Source organism: Eupeodes corollae, chromosome 1, assembly GCF_945859685.1.
Source record: "Eupeodes corollae chromosome 1, idEupCoro1.1, whole genome shotgun sequence".
NCBI lineage: Eukaryota > Metazoa > Arthropoda > Insecta > Diptera > Syrphidae > Eupeodes > Eupeodes corollae.
Window position 1 is genome coordinate 193,862,835 of NC_079147.1, and position 23,359 is coordinate 193,886,193.

Sequence of the window (23,359 nt, forward strand, 5' to 3'; positions counted from 1 at the left end):
AAAACTTGATCTAAAAATGATTTTTACTCATAAACTTGTATTTAGTATTGGAAGACAAGTCAAAATTACTTAAAATTATTCCGAATACTTTTTCAATGTAGGAGGACGCGACGATGACCCAAACGTGTTTTAACTTTGAGAATTGTGATTGCTAAATGTTCAAGTTTGTTAGTAGTGAGTTTTAACTATTTTAATACGTTTTTGAAGGATGTATGTCAGATGTCAAGTTTGAAAGCTTCAAAAGCATTAACTGCCGTAAATATTTTATTATTTAAGTACAATTCCAATTTTTAAGTTCCATCAGTACATAAAGCAAACCATTTGAAAAGCACAAGTATAAGTCTCGATTATAGTCCTTAAGATTTTCTAGTATCTTATACTATTTATTAAACTCAAGTAACAAGGAACAATATTAGTACGCAAGTCTAATGCAAACTTTAAAACATTTAAAGTTGGAATTGTTGACGATATCTCAATAAAAAAATCAAACCCTTCTTCCATTTCTCATATATTTGACAAATGTTCGATCAAAATAGTTGATCTTTTCATAAATAATTGCTTCAATGCAATAATTCTCAAGCTCTTCAAACAATAACTTTGATTGGGATTAAGAAATTTCAACAAAAGTTATTCCGATACTTATCTCAAAACTATACTCGTACATACTTGGACGAAAACTTTCTTCAACTCTTCATCACTTAATCTTGAGTATAAAACAACTCTTAAAACTTCAAGACTTCAAGGTGGTACTCAAATAATTCATCTTTTCTCTTCAGAAATTAACAAAAAAGTGAAACAAAAATAAGAAACAATACAAATGATGAATTATAAGGATTATAATCATTAGTTTTCATTCTTCAGGCCATTATGCAATCAACTAGTGACTTGACTCTCGTGTACATATAACCAAAAAGCTAAAGCAAGTGAAACAAAATCTATTTGTCATTTCTATCTTTGTTTTTCTCGTGTCTTCCCTCTTTCTCTCTCCCTATCCTTTCTTCGTCCTTTTACTCATTTAACCCATCATCATCATCATCATCATCATCATGGTCCTCATCCCTATATTCTCATTCACATCTGTGAGAGGAATCTACAAGATGAATAAAAAGCCATTAATCTTAAGCTTCCAGGCATCAACAGCTAGCGAGCAGAAAAAAGGATACAAAATATCTACAAGTCTAGAACACAAAACGCTCACCAGAGTTTAGCTGCAGAAAAAAAAATGTAAAACAAAAATAGGGAAAAAACACTAAAACAAATTTTGAATAAGAGCGAAAAAGGTTATCAACGACACTCCAGTTCTAGAGAATTAGTCAGAGGAGGTTTTTGGCTGGCGAATAATTGTAGAAAGGTGTGTGGGCGGACGACCAACCCACCGTTCGGAGGCGTCAAGTCGAGGACGAAACCAAAAATAAGATGAGAAAAAATGTTTTTCCAATATAAAATCCATTCATTTACACTAGGCTGAGTCTTTGAAAAATATCATCCTTGCCCTTTTCTTGCCCCCTATTCTCGGCCATCTCTGCGGTCCATCGCATCAGTCTGACTGGAATACCCTTTTATAATCCTTTAACAATGCGCCTTCTGCTCTATGTGTTTGGAAAATTTAATTTGTTTTGTATATAAAAGGATATCGGGAACGGGACATACAACACAACACAGCTCAGGGACATCCATATTGGTTGAGTTGGTTGAAGTTGAATATAGACGACACGAGGTGTGTGTGGGAGATTGGAGAGCGAGGTTTAATAGGATATGCCAACACCAGGATTTGAAGACGGAACACTTTTTCATTGACACCAGAGCCACACAGAGCGCCGAGTTTTTTGTTGGATTTCATAATATGAATATCCTTTCAGCGGCGCGCTGGTGTTGGCGGCGTATGGTGGATGACTGCTGGCTTACGTGGCGTGAAAAAAATACCCAAAAGAATGAAGGGAAAAAACTCACTTAGAAGTTGAAAAACAATAATGAATTTTCATTTGGAAATACAAATTGCTGTGAGTTTTTCTTTTTTCTATTTTTCTTATCTTTGAGTTTGTTCACTTTTTCTGCTGGATAATGTTGTTTATTTTTGTTTTTTTGATTTTTCACAAATTTGTATACCGTTATACTATTCATTAGAAGGGATAATGGCAGCGGTGGCGGTTGGCGTCATTTTAAGCAAATATACAGTGGAACGAAATTAATTTTTTCCCTGTTTAATTTTTAACGAGATTTTTTTGGTTTGATGAAAAAAACTTTTGTCCAAAATATAAATCTTTCCATGTTTGACATTTCAGATTTTTGAAAGGGCATAATTTGTACGTTCCAACTATTTTTGAAATAGAATAAACCCGATTCCTATGTGGGGCAAACTTTTAGTAAGTCGTTAAGTATCTGTAACTTTTTTGCTGACTTTGTTCGTTCTGTATTGAAAAATAGAAGTTACCAAAGGAGGTCTTTCCCATATCTTCATATGAACTGTAATCTAGATTTGATGGTATTTTTGCCTTTACTCTAAAAAGTGTCCTTTTTCCAACTTATAAAAATGGTTTAAACCCTAATTTTTTCAAGTTAGAATTCAATATACCCGAATTGATAACTTGATTTGAAATCGGGGTTAAACAAGGAAGTCATTTAGCCTAGCTTTTTTTTTTATTTATCAATAATATTCTGAATGATTTTGTAGTCTTTGTTTGATGATCTTATTTATGAGTAAAAGTAAAATTTAAATGAAGGAAAAAACGCAGGTATAGTGTTCCTAGAAATTGAAAATGTGTTTGACAGAAAGCTTTGTTACATATCTTCCTAATGTATCTCATAAAAGCTTTAATTAGCAGCACATTTATAGTTGATGCAAGTAATTCCTTTTCTGATGCTTTTGATGCAAGTGCGGGTGAACCTCAAGGCTTTGTCCTTGGTCCTATCTTATATTATAATATTTTAATTTATGATTTACCTTCTTTCACTAACTGTGAAAAAGATTTAAAGAAGGTTAACACTGGTTTTGAAATATTGATTTCCAAAGGCGGTTAATGACAAAAGAAAGTGTGGTAAAACATTCCACATTCAAGTAGTACGGTTTAAAACTCAGTCTCTGAACATAACAATACGACCGAAGTTGAGCTAGAAGATATGTTGATGAGCATAGTTCGTTAAAATAACAGGGTAAAAGGTGAGACAAGAATTTGTTCGTATATTTTTTACAGAAATAAAAAAGACAAACACACTAAGAAATACAAGTTTGACAAAATTTTGAAAATATTGTTACAAGGCGCTATTTTTCCATCAATCATAAGAAATATTAGAAACAAAAACAAGAATACAAACGGTTCTGATATCGGCAAAGAACCAAAAGTTTCAAGTGTAAAAAAATCGATACTACGGTTTATTTTTTCTATAAATAATTGCCATATCACAATGACGCGTTAGGTCGGTAGGGCTGACAGGTTTTTTTTGAGTTTACAATATTTTACGATATCATATGTCGTAAAGTGCGACCTAAAAATGTACAAACCTCGGGAGTTGAAAAGAAAGTTTACTTACACTTTGTTGATTTAAAAATAAAATAAATTTTATATTTTTATAAATTTAACAACAGAAGGGATAATCCATCAGAATAAGGACTTTACCTCGGAATGAAAGATTATAAGCTGTAAACTTGTTAAACCCTATCTTCTGGTGTTCTAAACATTGTGTAAAAACTCTCATAAAACTTCGTGCCCCCTCGTAAAAAATGGACCGCCACAAGTCACGAACACCTCTTTTTCGTGATCATCTCCGTTTCCGTGGGTTCAATTATGTTAACTCCTTTATCAAAACTGTCAAGCATAAAAATTGATTAAATGTCTGGCTCTTCAAATGCTGAACCGTTTTAGAGATAGAGGACAAGAACATGCACCAACTCATCTGCAAAATATGGTCGGAAGAAAGCATGTCCGATGAGTGGAATCTCAGCATATTTTTCCCGATGTCACCATTGACAGCTATACCTTTAAGGTAGCTGAGGGCTTTGTCTACCCTGGCACCGCTATATAAACACAGACAATGAAACCAGCGCTGAAATCAAAGGAAGAATAACCCTTGCAAATCGCTGCTTCTTTGGACTTAGAAGGCAATTGTGTAGTAAAGTCCTCTTTCGAGCATCTAAAATCACCATCTATAAGACACTCATCATCCCGGTTCTTATTTATGGCGCTGAGGCCTGGACCTTGTTTAAGGATGCTTCGAGAGAAAAATTCTTTCAGTGATTTTTGGTGCCGTATGCATAGATGGAGAATGGAGGAGAAGATATAACGACGAACTGTACGGGCTGTACAACGACACTGACCTAGTTAACAGAATTAAAGTCCAACGGCTTAGATGACAAGGTCATGTAGAGCGAATGTACATCTACGCTCCAGCCCGGAAGGTCTTCGAATCCAATCCCGAGGTACGGCGCAGTAGAGGAAGACCGCGACTTAATAAGGTACAGAAATCCATGTTAAGCACCCAAGCTCTAAATCATTCCGTTACAATTATTGTATTTGCTAATACACAATGTTATGACTAGGTAACAAGGTTAGCTTACACATTTAAAAGAAAAAGTCTAAAAAACATTTTGTCAAATTGGTTCCTTAACCTCTGTCAAAAAATTATGTAAGAACCTGCGTGAAATTGGCAAACAATCTAAAAAGCCTGTTTGTGACGTCGATTGTGATTCTCTTAACAAAAATTTACGTCCATGGCCTTAAAAATTGCTTCACCCGTTCATTCCTTTACTGAGGAGGAACCAACTGCTATTAAAAGCTCGCTGAGTTTTATAAGAATATAAGACGAAGACATTGTAAAGGCAATAATATAAATATATAAATATATGTGTTTTCTTTAGTATCCTGTAAGCTTGTTCTTTCGTATCTGAGCGAAAGGCAACAATGCGTGGTAGCTAATGGATACTCGTTCACATTTCTGAATGTTTTGACTGGAGTGCCACATGGATCTATCCTTGGACCAGTCCTCTTCTCACTTTACATAAATGAGTTAACACAAGTTGCTAATTCATCTTTATACTGATGATGTGCAACTCATCGTAGCTTTAATGAACGAGGATATGGCTCCGCATTTTACAATGATCAAAAAAGAACAATCTCCGCCTTAACCCTGTCAAATCAACATCACTCCCCATCTATCGCAAAAACTTTGATCTATCGGGGTTAAACCTGTTGAATCCTGACGACGAAACCATTGAATATGTTAGCACTGCTAGAAACTTAGGAGAAGTATTCAATCGCACTCTCACTTGGGATGACCACCTTAATACTGCCATTGGAGAAGTCTATGAAAGTCTCCGACTTCTTAAAGTCACTCGAAATTTCATCCCGATCAAAACTAAACTGCTACTTGCTAAGGCCCTTATACTCCTAATTGTGCTGTACGGGTGTGAAATCTTTTGTAACCTAGATTGTGTGAGTAGCCGTGAGTGAGAAGCATAAGAAGATTTAAATTTTTACTTTTCAACTATTTGGCAAATAATTGATGTTACATTTCCTTTTCTTTATGTAAGTAGAAGTCTTAGGTATATAGTTTTTATGTGAATTCTGAAATGAATTTAAGGGCTTATAAGCGATTTTTAAAATAAATAAAATACAAAATAAAAATTTTGTGCTTGACAATTTCGGTAGGGGTTTTCTCGACTTTTTGTGGTCCATATCATAGGATACGGACACGAGATTTTATGAGATCTTTAAACACAATGTTTTGAAAAATAATTTCTGAGGTTAAACCCTTTTAACACAGATTTGCTTTGTTTTAAGCTGTCAAAATGCGAAAAAGAGGCAAATAGTTCTATTTGGGCTTTGAGCTTCAGCTTATGATACTTATGGTCTACAAAGCTTAAAAGTCAGAACGACCGACCGCTAAAACATTTCAAAAACCTCCATTAAAGAGAAATACATTTTCCACGACTTTTCATACATTGCACCACTGTATGTTGGCAATATATCGCCATTAGTATAGCTTCCTAAGGGCTTTTAGTCTGTTTCTTTTTTATAGGCTGCTCTGTTGTCGACAGTTTTTATGTTCAGATTTTAACTTTATACCCAACTCAAAGCTATTTACATACATACATATTTATTTGGTTCTTTTAGTTGTTGTTGTCATTTTGTTTTTATTTTTATTTTTTATTAAGACACGCAAGGGAAAAAAGGTATATAAAGCCTGTCTGAGGTTAGAAATTAAATTAATGAATTTAATTTTCATATAATAGACACGCAAGTAGATATATGAATATATTTTACATATATTTATAAAAGGAGTCACCACTTTGTCTTTTTTCCTTAATTTATTTATGTTTGTGTGCATTAACTTTATTTTTATATGAAACAACAGAACCGGAAGAGGATAAAGGAAAATAAATGGTGCTTGAAAAAAGTAAGGAAAAACAAAATGCAAAAAAGGGGTTTCCGTTTTTGAATATGGAATGAGTATTTAACATCGTCGTCACCATTAGAGGTTATAAAAGGGTTTTTTCGAGGAAAGAAAAATAACAACAAATGACAGTTTTTACAAATTGAGGTATGTAATATAAATATCATTTAAAAAGGATAAGAAACTGCGGATGTACTTAAATATAATAAGCTTACATTCAAAAGTTAGTAGGTTTACTCACTTTAGAAATGATTGATAGGTCTTATTAAGATTTTGAACCGTCTAAGAAAAAGGAAGGACGACAAATTTCGAGCAAAATTAAGGACTCTAAATGAGAATATCATTTCCCTTAGATCAAAGGTACCCAAAAGCTTTGAAAATTTGACTTTTGGTCTGCTAGGAAACAAAACTTAATATATCAAAAACATATTTATCAAGGGCTTGAAGAAGGATTTTCAAAGATTTCGAAGAAAACCATAATTTGGCATTAAAGCTCCTATATTGAATAGGTTAGGCACTCAAAACACAAATTGTTTTACAATTTTCAAACTTCTTTTCTTCCTCCTAAGAATATGCTACAACATATCCTTTTTGGGCAAAATGTATACAGAGGAAACACTCTTCCATAGAAATCCTCTTAAATTTTCCATTTTGTGTTCATAATTCAATATAAAATTACTTGGCAACCAATTTGATATCAATTTATCGTTACTACATACATCCTGAGTATACTATGTGTGCCTAAGTCCTCTTCCATTAATAGAAAAGCTCAATTTTGAATAAAATTGATTTTCTATTTTTAAAAAATAAAAAACAAAGTAAGAAAATTAAGTGAGAAAAGGTTTAAAATTCCCAGTAGACGAAAAGTGGAGTGGCATTTCTCTCTAAAATGTTTAACCTTTTCAATATTCTTCTATCCTACTTTGCTTTTATAGATTCATCATCAATGAAAACCATTTTCCAAAGTTAAATTAAATTATAATCGTCATTATTTTAAGGACACACAAAACACACTCCCTCTGACTCTGACATTTTGGGTATGGTGTGGAAGGACGAGTGACTAGCGACAAACGGCAAACGACGCACGAAGCATTTCGTTCAACGATAATTCGAATGAATAAGCACTAATTACCGATAGCGAATTTCACGCTTAGTGACATTTTATATTACTCCTAGACTCGTGTGTGCCCTAAAATAAAGTGTGACACAACAAAAGTTTCAAAAGTCCTTGTGATGTGTTACTATTGCGGCGACTATACTGATGCTGTCTAATGCCTATAACTATCCTTTAATACTTATTTGCGCATAGTTATCTATAAAATATGCGTCCCACGTTAATAAATTCTCATCAAATAAAAATAAATGATTTGGATGCGATATTGACTCGTGACGGTGATTTATGCTAAATTATTGCAAATTCTATTTTGTTTATTTTTGGGTGTGTTGTTTTGTTTTAAATGGAAATAAATCACCGGGGAACTGAAATGTATTTAAAATTTCACAGGAAGGAAATTTGTCTGTGGTCAGTATTTTATTTATTAACAAACTGTATACATAATTAAAAAAAAGGATAAGTGAGCAGATTTAAGAATGGAAAGCCCAAAGGTATGCAATTGTGTTGTAAAGGGTTTTTACAAAACTGGTAATACTTTTTTCGGAGTTGGTCTTTTTGACAGCTGTCACTTGATTAATGCTCAGTGTGGTTTAACATATTATAATGAATAAACTAAATTCCTAACAAAATTTGAATGTTGTGCAAATTATTACCAAAATAATTTTTCGCGCAGCAAAAACCCAATTTATTAAGGGAAACTTTGAATGTTTTCAATATTCCACGTTGTGGACTTGCGAAGTGGCCCCCAAGATAGTCCAATTTAACACCGCAGCACTATTTTTTGTGGGATTGTATTAAGGCACTTGTAAAAGTAGATAAGCCCTTAACGATAACCGCCTTGGAAGAAAGTATTTGGTGCCTTATTCCTGACACACGGTTCCAGTTTATGCAAAAAGATTTTTGGCTAAAATATATTCGAGCCAGATGCAATCATTTTGAAGACTCTGAAACGAGACTGAGACGGGACGAAACTCAGTTATACGAGTACGATACCGAGACGAAACTCAACATTTGACGAGTTGGAAACGTGACTAACAAATGTCTCGTCGGGTCTCGTCTCGTGGCCAGCTCTTATCATGAAAAACTCTTATGTTTATAATAAAGCTAAATTATTAATAATAACATTAATTTATAAAAGTTTAATTTCTGCTTGAAAATCACGCTGTCCAAAAAAACACCTTTTACTTTTGTATTTATTACTTCATTTAAGGGAAGGAAATTGACTTTTATGTCAAAATATTCAAAACCTATAGATGTTAAATCTTAATCTTTTCTAACATTTCAATACTAGACTATATTTTGAAAATAATAAAAACTTGACTGTCAAAGATCCATGACACTACGCGACAAGATTATACGTTTCTTTCTGTCAAAGAATTCAAATCTTACAATATAAAAATGATATTGACAACCAAAAACTAGGTTTTTATGGTAAAGTTAAAACAGACCATACCCGTTAAATAAAAAAAATTGTATTATGATTTTGTAAAGTAGAAATCTTAGTTTTCCAGATAAATTATTTCAGTATTTTTGTTTCTGAAACTCTTTTGTGGTTGTGAAAAATACATTTTGGAGTAAATTTTAAGTGCTGATTCAGAACTCTGATTTTAACGTTTCTAACATAATTCTTATATTATAATAGCTCAAAAACTTGATGTTCCAGGTAGATTCATAACAAAAACAAAAATTACTTTCAAACTATTTTGTTTTGCTTTCTGTTAAAAACAGTTTTAGCATACATTTTTCTGAGACAGGAAAAATCCAAAAACTTATAATAATTTTTCGAAATGTATTTCATGAGGATATTATAAATAGATTTGGAAAAATATGAAAAATTTTATTAAAAAAAAAAACTAACTTATCAATTTAGCCTCAAAACATTAACATTCATATGTTTTTTTTCTTGAATTTTTAAATATAATATCTCAAGAAACTGATTTAAGAGTTGGGTTTGAAAAAAGAACATACAAATTTTTCAATTTGATTGACTGGAACACAGATTATAAAATATTGATTGAATAAGAACCTTAAAAACTATTTATCAGCTTAAAAAAAATACTTAATAAATTAAATGTATCGAACAATTCGACAGAATACAGTTTTAGCTTCAATTTATGATTGTGTACTTTAAAAAGTTGCTTAAATGATTTTATTTCAAAAAATATTATTTGCAAATTTGTAAGGGCACTAATAGGAACTTATCAACGAACGGGTTGATTTCAACCTTTTTTTAATTTGCTGGCCCAATAAAGGATTTCTTAATGATTTGAAAAAAGACTTTCTGTACATTTTTGGAACATTCTTCGAAAATAAGCATACGTATTTTGAACTTTGGAAGCCATTTAAACCTCTGCGTTTTTTTTTTATTTCTGAATTGATTGAGTTGATAAAGCATAAATAGAACTTTAGACCTTTTGCTTTTTTTTTTACTCAAACCTATACCTAAGCTGTTCTAAATAAAAAATACAATTTTTATGATTCAGGGTGTGTCAGAAAAATAGAAAGATTAAAAAAAAAACATAGAGTTAGGGAAACGAATCTTGCGGTCTTGGTAAAAAAAATGTATTCAGCCATCTAGGTGGTCCAGATCAAGAAATATTGGAGTTCAAAAATTGTCCATTAGGTGCTGACTTTTATGCCTTTTAGATGCGTTTTAAGCGAGATATTCGCATTTAAAGTTTGGACATGGATTTTTGCCCATAACTTGTTGTAGAGTTGGTCTTATTCAAAGATAGGTACACCAATGGAAAGGGAATGATTCCTAGATCACAATCCTGAAATTTCAGCCATCTATGTGGTCTAGATCAAGAAATATTGGAGTTCAAAAATTGTCCATTAGGTGCCGACTTTTATGCCTTTTAGATGCGTTTTAAGCGAGATATTCGCATTTAAAGTTTGGACATGGATTTTTGCCCATAACTTGTTGTAGAGTTGGTCTTATTCAAAGATAGGTACACCAATGGAAAGGGAATGATTCCTAGATCACAATCCTGAAATTTCAGCCATCTATGTGGTCTAGATCAAGAAATATTGGAGTTCAAAAATTGTCCATTAGGTGCTGACTTTTATGCCTTTTAGATGCGTTTTAAGCGCGATATTCGCATTTAAAGTTTGGACATGGATTTTTGCCCATAACTTGTTGTAGAGTTGGTCCTGAAATTTCAGCCATCTAGGTGGTCTAGATCAAGAAATATTGGAGTTCAAAAATTGTCCATTAGGTGCCGACTTTGATACCTTTTACATGCGTTTTAAGCGAGATATTCGCATTTAAAGTTCGAACATGGATTTTTGCCCATAACTTGTTGTAGAGTTGGTCTTATTCAAAGATAGGCACACCAATGGAAAGGGAATGATTCCTAGATCACAATCCTGAAATTTCAGCCATCTAGGTGGTCTAGAACAAGAAATATTGGAGTTCAAAAATTGTCCATTAGGTGCCGACTTTGATACTTTGAAAGTAACGTCATTCAGATAACGGTTCCGATTCTCTAAATTTTTCTAAGAAATAAATGAAATGTTGGCAGAATGTTGTCCAATTGACAAATCCTTCAAGAGTAATTCTTGTCATGAAAAAGGGCTTTCTAAAATTAGCCGTTCGAATTCGGCCTCAAATTTTAGGTCCCTTCCATTCCTGACAACAGTACTCGCACACAGGAATAGTTGAGAGTTGTAAGTCACTAGACCCTGATTCACAACGGACTGTTGCGCCACCCAATTTTTAAACAAGGAGGATATAAGCAACTACAGGCCCATTGCAAAGCTTTCTTGCATTCCCAAAGTATTTGAAAAAGTTGTTTGTGAAAGCGTAGCATATTTTAGTAAAAATATCATTTGCGAACAGCAACATGGTTTTGTGAAAAAAAGATCAACCGTTACTAATCTCCTCACATTCTCAAACATATGTTCAAACGCTTTAGAACAAGGTTATGAAGTTGACTGTGTATATACTGACTTTTCTAAAGCTTTTGACCTACTGAGCCACGGAATTATTTGATAGATAATTAAGGCTCTTGAAAACAGACCCTACGAGGTAAAATTTTGAAATTGTCATTCTGAAGCTTTTGTTGCTCAATCTAGTGTTCCCCAAGGAAGCCATCTTGGTCCTTTTCTGTTCATCCTGTCCATTAACGATATATCTTCATGTCAAGTGAACTTCTCATTTTTGCTGACGATATGAAAATTTTCAAAATAATAAAGTCCAACCATGATCGTAATCTTTTACAAGCCGCCATTGATAGTTTCACATTTTGGTGTGGGAAAAATAGCCTTTTAATCAACCCTTTAAAATGCCAGACGATAACTTTCACTAAAAAACTAATCAGTAACGTATTTGACTACTGTATATCACAGCAAAAACTCTGTCGTGTCTCCACATTTAAAGATTTAGGTGTATATTTCTGTTCCAACTTAGAGTTTACACATCACATTAATTTTATTGTTAATAAGGCAAGTTCTATGCTTGGTTTTATAAAACGCTGGGCAAAGGAGTTCAATGATCCCTATGTTACTCTTTCTTTGTATAATTCCTCATCTTGAATACGCTTCGCAGGTATGGACTCCCTATTACGAAATTCATAGAAAACATATTGAATTTATTCAACATAATTTAATTCTTTGCTCTAAAAGGTCTTTCTTGGGAAGATCCTTATGATCTGCCTCCCTATGAACATCGTACTCTACTTCTTCAAATGCAATCTCTCCATCAAAGACGTGTTAATAATGACATAGTATTTTTTCATCAACTCATTAATGGAGAAATTGATGCAACTTATTTGCTATCTTGTGTACATTTTAATTACCGAGGCGGAACTCATCAACTGCGTACATTTGATTTTATACATATTGACTTCCATAGAACTAACTATGGGAAGAATAAAGCTTTAAGTCGAAGGAGCATTTTAAAGAACTTAAACTGTTCATCGATAGATTTCAATTTAAATAAGGTTGGATTAAAATCATTGTTTAGAACCAGTGCTCCACTCATTTTATTTTTTGTTCTGTAATAAATAAATGCATTATGGCTTCGATAACATTTTTCATACATTTTTTAATTACTACATGCGTGCTGTTGCACAACCTTGGTGGGTTCAAATTATGAAGCAAAAATTACCGGAGATCCAACCTTCAGTTGTGAATTATGCGGTGGCATGACGAGTAAATTCAATGAGTTCCAAAACACAGTTGGATAATTTACAGCTTCGGTGGCATCACAAACTGTATCAATAGATTTGTATGACACCAAGCCTGTTGGTTTGATGTATCTTGAGATTTAATTCGTTGACATCCACATTTTTTGCTGTTAAAATTGATCTTTTTATATTGTCTATGTACATTGGAAATATTTGGTTAATGAGAGCGTCTTCTGAATCAATAATCGTGCAGAAAACGACCGGTAATTGTATGCCTCCAATTTCATCTGTAGTAATTTTCCGTCGCCTTTTCTTTTGAGAATGTTTTAGCGGATTTACTTTCAGTTGTACTTTTTCAACATTACGCCACAGTAGCGATAATTTCCAGCACGCGTTGATCTCATCAGCGTACCTTGAATGCGTAATAATGGGAAGTGTTTGTCTGAAATCACCTGAAAGGAGTAAAAGAGTGCCGCCAAAAAGTCTGTCGATGTTTTTTATATCTTTCAATGTCCAAGCGAATGTTTGTGTGCCACATTATATTCATCTCAAATAATAATTGTACACTATTTCAGTACTGTGGCCATGTAATTTTTATATTGCACACCGCGTCCGGGTTATTTTGAATATTTAGTGGCAGTTTAAATAATGGATGAGCTGTTCTACCTCCATCCAATAAAGTTGCCTCAATCTCAGAAGATGCAACAGCCAATGCGATACCATTACTTGATTTTATTTTAGCAAGAATTAGCGAAATAAGGATTGTTTTGCAAGTTCCACTTGGTGCATCCCAAAAAAAAATCCACCTTGTCCTGACGAAAATACGAGCATGATGTGGTCATAAATGGTTCTTTGTTCTTTATTCATAAGTGGGACATTGCGAGCGACAATCGCTGCCATTTTTACAGTATTTCAATTTCGTGAATGATTGAGTGCTAAGTTAGCAATAATAATGCAAAGATCCTCAATAGCAATCAATGCTTCATTGTACATAGCGTCACTGAATACTATCGTAAGATCGTTGCACTGTGTACGATGTTGATGCAATTAAATAATACCACTTAGAAATTTAAAAAACAGATAAAAACCTATTCTCAGACCCACCGAATGTATAGGCAAAATTTCATTGAAATTGGTTAAGCCGTTTCGGAGGAGTATGGCAACTAACACTGTGACAGGAACAAAAATAAAAACATACTAGATATAATTGCAAGACTTGACCTTTGAGTGCACTGATAAATCAATATATTTAACTTGAAAAATTGTTCATAATTAAAGATGATACAAATAAAAAGACAAAATTATTTGTTCAATTATAGTTTATAAACAAAATCTTTCAAAGTACTTACTGATAAATTTAACTTTCTTCGATGCTCGTGGTTGTTTGGAGCGAATTTTAGTTGCCTTCTTAATTGGTGCTGATCTCCTCGATACTTTTTATGGTTAACATTTTTTTGTTTTGAAAAAAAGTTAAAAAATAGAAGAAGAAAAATGGAAATATTTAAATAACATAAATATACAATAAGACATTTTATTTGACCCAGTTCGATGATGAAACTTTCCACTTTCCATTAAAACAAAAAACTTTGAATCACATTTGTTTTTATTAGAAAAACTAAATATGAACAATTTTAACGAGAGATTTTTTGTTTCCAACAAACTGCATTGAAATAGAAATAAATTACACACTTAAAGGATTTCAAAGGAATTTCAGAGAAAAAAAAAAACAAAATGGACTGAATGAATATTTTCAAAGGACATTCATTCAGAAGGAAAAAATAAAAACAAAAAACATATGTACGTGAAAACAAACAAACGAAAGTCGGTTTCTTCAGAGGATCGTGATGATGATGGGTGGGGATATTGTACACTCGTAGACAATAGGACTAACAAAAAGTGCATTCACTGTATACACATGGTTAAGCACAAATAGAAAAAAAAACGAGGCAAAAGGATGTGACTTAAAAGGACATACTCAAAAGCAAAACAATACAAAAAAAGAAACAAAAAGTTAAGGCACATTTTAGGCATACAAATTAAAAGCCATCATCACCATCATACAGCAGCAGAACCAGACACAGTCATAGACAAAAAAGCCTCTGCAGACAATACTACAAGGACATTCTTGGTTTTCGAGAGAGTGCTTGTTCGTTGTTTGCTGGATTGGTGCGGATTAATTTATAATAAAGTTTTTGGCCTCTCTTATGTTTAAGTTTGTACTTTGTATTTTGTATTTTGTGGCAATGGCAACACACAAAACAAAAACATCAAAAGCTCATTTGCATAACATTCATACACCAAACACAGCACACACACATCTCACAACTCACACCTCTACCATGTATGTAGTTGCCATACAAAAACATACAGGTGTTTCGTCAGGCTTCTCTGATCCTTTCCTCAGCCCAGTTCAGCTTCTGCTTAACTCAACTGATGCAGTTTATTTTATAGTTAGTGTGATGTTGATGTTGAAAATGTTTTTAGTTGTTTTATGTTTTTGGAAAAACAAAAACATTGTTGTGTCATGTTTTCATTTCGTCAGCATGTGTGTCTGGAGGAAAATATTATTTTACATAAACCTCCCCAAGTTAACGTCAAATACCATGCACCACACACCTACATAAACAGAGACATCCTTAGAGCCAGACACATAGAAAAACCACAAGGATGTTATTTATGATGATGGACAAAGAGGATTTTGTGTGTTGCATCATCGTCCATCCCTGTCGTCGTTCGTCAACGGACAGTGGGACAGCTTATGGCAAAGCATACAAAAATTCAATCATGTTTTAAGGGTACTTTATATGCAATTCGGAAATCGTCTCAAACATGTTGGAGTTTCAAGTATTTTGATTAATTAATAACACTAGTATAAAATCAAAAATTATAGTCCACCACTTAACTCGAAAATGTCAAAACACTTTTATTTAAAAAGCGTTAATAAGTTACACATTTTTAAATTTTTGTAAAGATTAATTTCCAAGTTGAATTATTAAACTTTTTATGAATGAACAAATTTCGTTTCCTAAGAAATTTACTATTTCTAAGTTTAACTGTTCAAAATTTTTAGAAACACAGAAATAAGTTTACTTGTCTATTAACGATTGACGTTCATGTTTTATAATGTAACGAATAACCAATTTTAAGTCGAAAATAAAAAGAATAAAAACAAAAGTGAAATACCTAAAGTTCGCAGCTCAGCTCTTTTATTTATCCATTTTCAAGTTTCAATCAGAGTTTTAACAGAAGTTATTTGAAATGTAGTTATTTTTCGCATACATTCGTCCTACTGTTCGTCATCGGCGCTCCTTGTTTCGAGTGCAAGAGAAACTACTTAAATGGTGATGATAAAAAAGGTGTGTTGTATGTGGTCACATCATAAAAACGAAAAACAAATAAAACAAAATTTAATACTTTTATCGAGTGTCTAGTTTCTACAAATTCTATAAAGAAAATGTTTTGAATATTTCATATTATGCCACAAATGTTTATTGTGAAGGAATATCAAATTAAAATTCAATTTCGAGTCAGAAGTTGTTTTTGGAAGGAGACAATATTCAAAGGAACTTTCATGTGTAGATGGTTTCTTGTCTTTTCAAAGTTAATTGCATGATTTCAAAATTTTAATGCATGAAACAGTTGAAGTGTCTACTCTTAGTCAAGCTGTCAGGAAAAGTACAAAAGTTGTACAGGATATCGAATATTAAAGCAAGATATGAATATAATGTCTTTTGTAAAGGAAGGAACCTTGAAAAATAATTGACTAGAATAGGATTTATTAAAATACGTTTTGTTTTTAATTAGTAATAATAATTACTATTAACATCTTTAAAGACAAAGCAAGTTTTAGGAGAGTATTTGGTCTAAAGGTGTTTCAATGTCAAAATGATATGTCTATACAGGGTTTGGTGAAGTATTCCACATTCTTGTTGTGCGGCTAAAAAACAAATGTTTATACTTGACAGAACGCTCGAAACTGAATCCAAGGGTAAACTGGGTTATATTTCATACAAATAGACAGCTGAGAATTCTACAGTTTTGTCACACTTGTATGACAAACCTATTCTTCATAAAATATTGACAGGTAACAAATTTTTCAGAATAAATCAATGACAAATTTGTATTAAAAATTTTATCGTTGAAGGTCTTTTCACTAACAACACTTGGTCATAACTGAATTTCCTGTTGTAATTGTATATTGAACAAATATGTAAATTGATTTTTTTTTCAATTCATGAAAAATTTGTCGGAAAATTCATGACAATTGTGAAAAATTACTTGACAATTCATTGTCATGAAAATGTCTTTATGAAACGAGATGACAATTGTCTTGTATTTTTCTACAAATCTACAAAACTGTCAAATTGTTTAGGCAACGGAACTTGACAATTGTAAAATTTTAAATTAACAAATTGTCCGCTATCGTCATTGGCAATGTTTATGAAATAGGCCCTTGATTGATATTATAGGTGAACAAATGGAAGTTAAATTTAAATTTAAATTGAACTTAATTTATGATATACTCGTATGTTACCGTTATTAGAAGAGCAATAAATGAAGCAGTTGTTTTTGAAAAAAAAAATAATTTTCTGGGAGTTTGAAAAATAAATAAAGGGTGTACAATATACTCCAGAATTTACCGTTAAATAAACGTTATTTTCAAAATTCAAAAATCCTAATTCCAAAAATACTCACTATGAAGGACTCCTTAAAAAAAATCCCTGTTCGTTCATATCTCAAACAGTATAAGTTCATGAAAAATCCACAAAACACAAATTTTACTTCTTTTATGTAAATAGGGTTTTGGAATAAGAATTGTTTTTAAATATATTTTTTAAGTTATTTGTAGTTTGTTTAAATACTTAATTTTCCATAACAGTAAAAATATGAAATACTGGGAAAATAATATATCAATAGATTTGGTTTAAATATTTGAACGAACTAATCGAATACACAAACCATTTTTTGATGAGTTATTTACCCGGTATTTCTTTATTTTTGTTAAGAGTTCTTTATTACATTATTAGTAGTTAAAGCTTAACCAGGGGATGAACGGCGGGGAAAGTTTTTGATGATATGAATAAATAATGTATAGATTAATGAAGATACATTTATGAGTGAAAGAAACAGAAACCCTCTAAAGTCTAAACTATTGTGTTTTGCTCATAAATATGGCATATTAAGAAAACTCTTCTAATATAGGAATATTTTCAAATGTTGAGGGTCGACTAATCAAAAAGTTAGACTATTCCTTGCTGGACAACAGCGTTCTAAAATACTTATATAACTCAAGTTGTCACTTTAGCCCTTGAAATGTGTACATTTAAGGTTAAGAGCTCTTATCACTTAAATACCGAAAGATTTTATTAAAAAGTGTGGAATTTGTCAGTTTAAGACTTGAAGAGCGTTTAACTTTCGAAGCTTTGAAGTGAATCAAGTCAACGTATACAATTTTCATATTTTAAAAAGACATTCATTTTTTCAATTAAATATTTGTTGTAAAATGTAATAACATTTTTCACGTCACACAATAGTTGAAATTTTAATTAAGAATTAAATTGATTAAAACATAATATCATTTATTCTAAAGTTCAACGGAATTATGCCACCCTAAATGTATTTATTTAAAGAATTGTGCAATATTTGTTCATAGAATCTGTAAATATTTCACTTTATGTGAAGTAAAAAAACTAGAATTTTCAACCCTAGCGTCTTTTTAAGCTTCTCCTCCTTGTTTTTTAATTATAATTTATTTTAAAACAAGCACTTTCTACAGGAAAACACGTCTTTCTTTGAACTATGCCTATTTTTACACACCCTCATAAGAGTTCATTTCTCTAGAACAAAATAAAATATATAAAAATATCTTTGATGCAACATAATATTCCAATAGTGTTTTTGCTCTATAATAAGCAATATAAATTCCTTGACATGAAAATCCAAGAAAATGAACAAAAAATTCAAAAAAACACGAATAAAAATCTCCATAAAACACATCCTTATCCTACGAACATCATCGTTTTGACCCCCACCCCCTCCCCCCATCACAACAACATACCAACCATATCAACTACGGAAAAAAAGGATCTTATTTTGAATTTGAATTTACAATGCCTTCTTTCTTAGATATGGTGATCCAATCAAAAAACACAGAAAAACTTATGTATGCTGCGGTGGTGCATCGCATCTTCTATACTCCTTGACACCCACCACCGGCCACCGCGTGCCGTACATATTCATCTGCCTCCCCAAACCCGCAAACGTCACATGTACGAGGACGACCAACGACGACGAACTTAACTTTTATGGTGTTGTAGCCTCATAAATATCTTTTTCACATTCATCCTCATCCTTTTTCTCCCTCGTCCTTTGTGCGCCAGAATGAAATTGAAAAAAAAAATGAAAAAATCCCCAAAAAGGACACAAAAAACTTGGGAAAACACAAAAAGCAAAAAAAGAAACGACAAAATCATAGTGTGTCCACCGGAAAGGAGATATATCAGCAATTTTTCCCATTTAAGAGTTCAATTCGACACTTGTTTTCTTACTTCCTTCCTACGTACATACATAAATATAGGATTTAGGTACTGTGTAACATACCCGCAAAGACAAAGTGTGCTGTCCCTATGAGTGTCCTTGGACCAAGGAGAATGATATATAAAGATCCAGCGAGTCCTTTTTTTGCAGTGAACTGCGAAATAATAAGAAGAAATTCCTTTTCTACGTGACAACGGGCTAAGGTTTCTATTTCTTTCTTTTTTCCAATATATATAATCCTGTCAGAGGGGTCCTTATGTTTATCAGAGTTCATCAGAGAATTCCTGAACAGCATATTCCCAGGACATCTGTTGTTTCAACCCCATTCTTATAGTCGCCATTGTCGTCCTGTCGGTTGGTCCTTGAGTTTTTTTCTTCGTAGGTCCATTTTTATTAAAACATCTCTGGACAGCAAATATCATTCGAGGATATAACCAACCAAACTACTCTGGCCAGACGAAGGTCCTTGTTTTATACATTTCATAATGTTTTTAGTTCACTCCCCCGCCGCCGCCGCAAAGTACCTTCTATGGTGCAGCACATATTGAGCTTACCAACCAACATGATGTTGGTTTGAAATAAAAGTCACCAGAAATGAGTCTGGTCGGATCAGAGTCGGAGACGGAGAGACATAGCGAAAGGATGATGTGTCTTCATCTTCTCCATCATCATCATCATCAGCATAGTCCGACGTCCTCGGTGGCATCGTTGTCCTTTTTTTTAGCATTTTCCTCATTCCCAGGACCTATTTCTCTTGCATAGTTATTCGAGCGAGAATACTTGGGTTGAATATCAAAATGTTAGTTCATTTGGTCGGTGATCAAAAATGTCTTTGCAATTTTCACATTTTTCTCTCTTTCTTTATTTCATTTTTTCTTTGTAAGGATACCAAAAACCTTCATCATCCTTTTGGATAATTTATGACATGAAAAATCTTCAAAAAGGATTTTCACACTTTTTATACTTTTTCTGCACTGTACATGCGAATTTTTTGATTGTCGTTGTTGTTTTTTGATGAAGGATATAAAATGTATATGTAATAAAAATTCTTTTAGAAACTTTATAGGACTTTAAAGTTTGTCTTTTGGTATAAGGGTTGTTATTACAAAACAGGAAAAAGCAAAAGTGTTGATAATGTTGTTTTCATTTTTCTATTTCTTCTTTCGTTTTTAATAATTTCTTCGTTCTTTTTCACTCGCGAATTATGAAGGATTATGTGTATTTTTGTGTCATGTGGTGACACTTTTGTTGACAAATTAATTCCTTCGCCGTTTTGTCAGGTAGAGTGATTTACACTCTAGACTCTAGAGGGCTGCTTCAAGCTCAGAGCTACATACACTAGATGGCGGTGACACTTTTGTAATGTATACCTCCTATATCTATTATATGATACATGATGTGACATTTTTTGTCTGAGCTTCAAACTTTTGGTGACACTTGTCAGCGAATTTTTTGATCGATTAGATGTTAAAGTGTTGACAAATTGGTTTTTATATAAATTTATTTTGTATTCTTGTAAAGTTTTCTTTAGAGGGTTTTGGGTTCAAGATTTGAATGTTTGGTTTATATCTATGCCATCCTTCTTAAAGTTCAAGAATGGTGGATACGCTTTTTGTTACTTTTTCTACCCCTATGACAAAAGGTAAAAAAATATAGCTTGTATAGTCAGACTTTAGACTTTAGAAAATATGAAAGACGGATGCAGTTTACCTAAAATAATATCAAGTGCAATAATTTTACTTTCTCCAAAACGATGTAAAGATTTGTTTCACTATTCGGAGAGATAAACCGTGAGATCACCTGTGGACCTATTGCTACGAAAGCCGTTTTGCTTTTCATTAAGAAGCTTCCGTTCTTCAAGATATTTCATAAGCTCATAATTAAAGCGTGGAAGAGCACCTCTTCAGAATAATGGCGGGATACCATCTAGGCCAGCAGATTTATGAATGTTGAGATCTTTAAGAACTCTCGCCACAGTTCGAATTTGAAAAAAGATTGGTTCAATAGAATCAGTTACGAGTTCAAGAACTGGGGGATCCATAACACTATCTGGTAAGGTGGAATTTTCGCCGAACTGCCTTGCAAATAAGTTGGCTTTATCAATAGAGCTAACTTAAGGAGTTTTACTGACAACAAGCGTGAGAACCGAGGAAGAATTCCTCATGTTTTACGAATGACCACAAATTTTTACTGTCTTTGTAGTATTTTTCGCCGTAATTGTTGGTCATGTACAAATTTGGTCCTTCGAATATAGGCGTTGCAGGCCTTCCTGGCTTGCTTGAACTCAACCTCAGTTGAGTTGGTTTTAAAACCCCGGACGCTCACCTCTTTGCAGCTCGAATCGAACCATGATTAAAATTTGGGCTTAATACTTTTAACCTTATTCGGGATAAAGGTTTCCATTCCCAGATGAATCATAGTAGTAATCATATCTCTCATATTATTTCATATTTCACTTGTCTTACAAAAACCTGAGAGACAGGTAACACGAACAATACAAAACGGTTTGAAAGTAAGTTATAATCTTGTAAAGAATCTGGTCTCTAAACAATTCAGTTTTATCAAGTTTTTGAAATATGTACATTAAACAATATAAAAATAGTGTTAAAAATGGGTATTTTCAAAATTTCAAAAAATTAAAAGTTTTAAATTTCAATGTTTGAATTTAAAATCAGCACTAAAAATTAACTCCAAAACATAATTTTTTAAAACTATGAAAGCATTAAATTCAAGGTTTGGTCAAAGTCAAGTAATGATAATTTTCAGAAACTAAGTAAGATAGTAGAATGATTTAAATTGTCTCTAGAAAAAAAATCTGTAAATTTGCAAAACCATAATAGAATTTTTTGTAAAGAGATTTTATGAGTTTTAACTTAGCCTTAAAAACCCCGTTTTCGGTTGTTTGTAGCATTTTTTAAGGGACACACTTTAAAATTCGAATGTGATAGAAAATAGTCAATATTCGAATGAAGGACATCTTATAAATTAAAAAAAGTATTTTTGTGGGTTGGAAAAAAACTTAAAACTAACGATGCAGGACAGAACATTGCAGTTGTCAAAAGTGACCGCTATGGAGTTATGATTATTGACTTTTTCGTTAACCTATTGAACAAGCATGATGTACAGGAGAGGTGTGCAATATGTCGCATAGCTCGTATCACATTTACTTCATTGAAGGAAACGTTTGGTAAATGTTTTACGTTACGGACCCCTGAATTGTTCTACAATATTGTGCGAATTAATACCGCTTGACTATTTTCTGTGGGAATGTAAAGTAGCTAGTCTACACCGATAAGCTTAAAATGTTTTACCACTTGGAGGACAGAACCTGTAATAGGGCCAATAGTTTACGCAATTTTTAATGCTAAATTTTGTATTTAACAATTGAATTAATGGAGTTATATAAACTAGGACCGAGTTTCAGGAATTCTGAATACATTTGAATCCCAAAGCTAGTGGAAAAAACACTATAAACACAATTACAAGCTAGCTTTAATAAACATTAAAGGAAGGGAGCATAATCGACTTATTCACCAGTTTGCTATGTCATTAAGAATATGTCACATCCCAAAACAAGTCATTAAGCACGAGATCGAGGAGATAGAGGGATCACAAGAGGAATGAGGTTCGTAAATTTTACCAAAAGGTAAAAAAACCTTCCAAGAGTACCCGCCACGGACCGAAGCCTGTAAAGACGATCAGGAGTACATTGTAGTAGAACCGCAGTTGATTTTGGAAATATGGAAGGACCACTTCTCCAAATTATATAACGGCGATGACGAACCGAATTCCGCTGTAAGGGAGATAGAACCACTCAACCTAGGCGACGTAGACCAATAGTTCCGCCTACCCGACTTCGACGAAGTGAAGATAGTTATATCTAAACTGAAGTCAAACAAAGCTGCTAGAGCTGACGGCATCGTTTCCGAATTATTCAAAGCAACAGACGATGCCTTGGTATGGAGCATGCACCAACTTATCTGCAAAATATTGTCGGAAGAAAGCATGCCCGATGAGTGGAATCTCAGCATAGTGTGTCCTATACATAAAAAAGGAGACCCTCTTTATTGCGCCAACTACAGAGGAATCAATCTGCTTAACATTACAAGATCCTCTCTGCCGTATTATATGAACGTCTGAAGCCGTTCGTCAACAACCTGATTGGTCCTTATCAGTCCGGCTTCAAACCAGG

General features: G+C 32.9%; 1 protein-coding gene across 4 annotated transcripts in view; it reads right to left on the minus strand.

Moving 5' to 3' along the window:
* Positions 1–23,359, minus strand: part of LOC129953971 (stathmin) — a 408,077-nt gene that overhangs the window by 167,900 nt on the left and 216,818 nt on the right. For 2 of the 4 annotated variants that reach the window (XM_056067540.1, XM_056067544.1), the window contains exon 2: positions 13,980–14,063. The exons of the other annotated variants lie outside the window; for them this stretch is intronic. In XM_056067540.1, the coding sequence (XP_055923515.1) occupies positions 13,980–14,063 (84 nt within the window). The remainder of the gene's footprint in view (positions 1–13,979; positions 14,064–23,359) is intronic. 4 annotated transcript variants of the gene reach the window in all.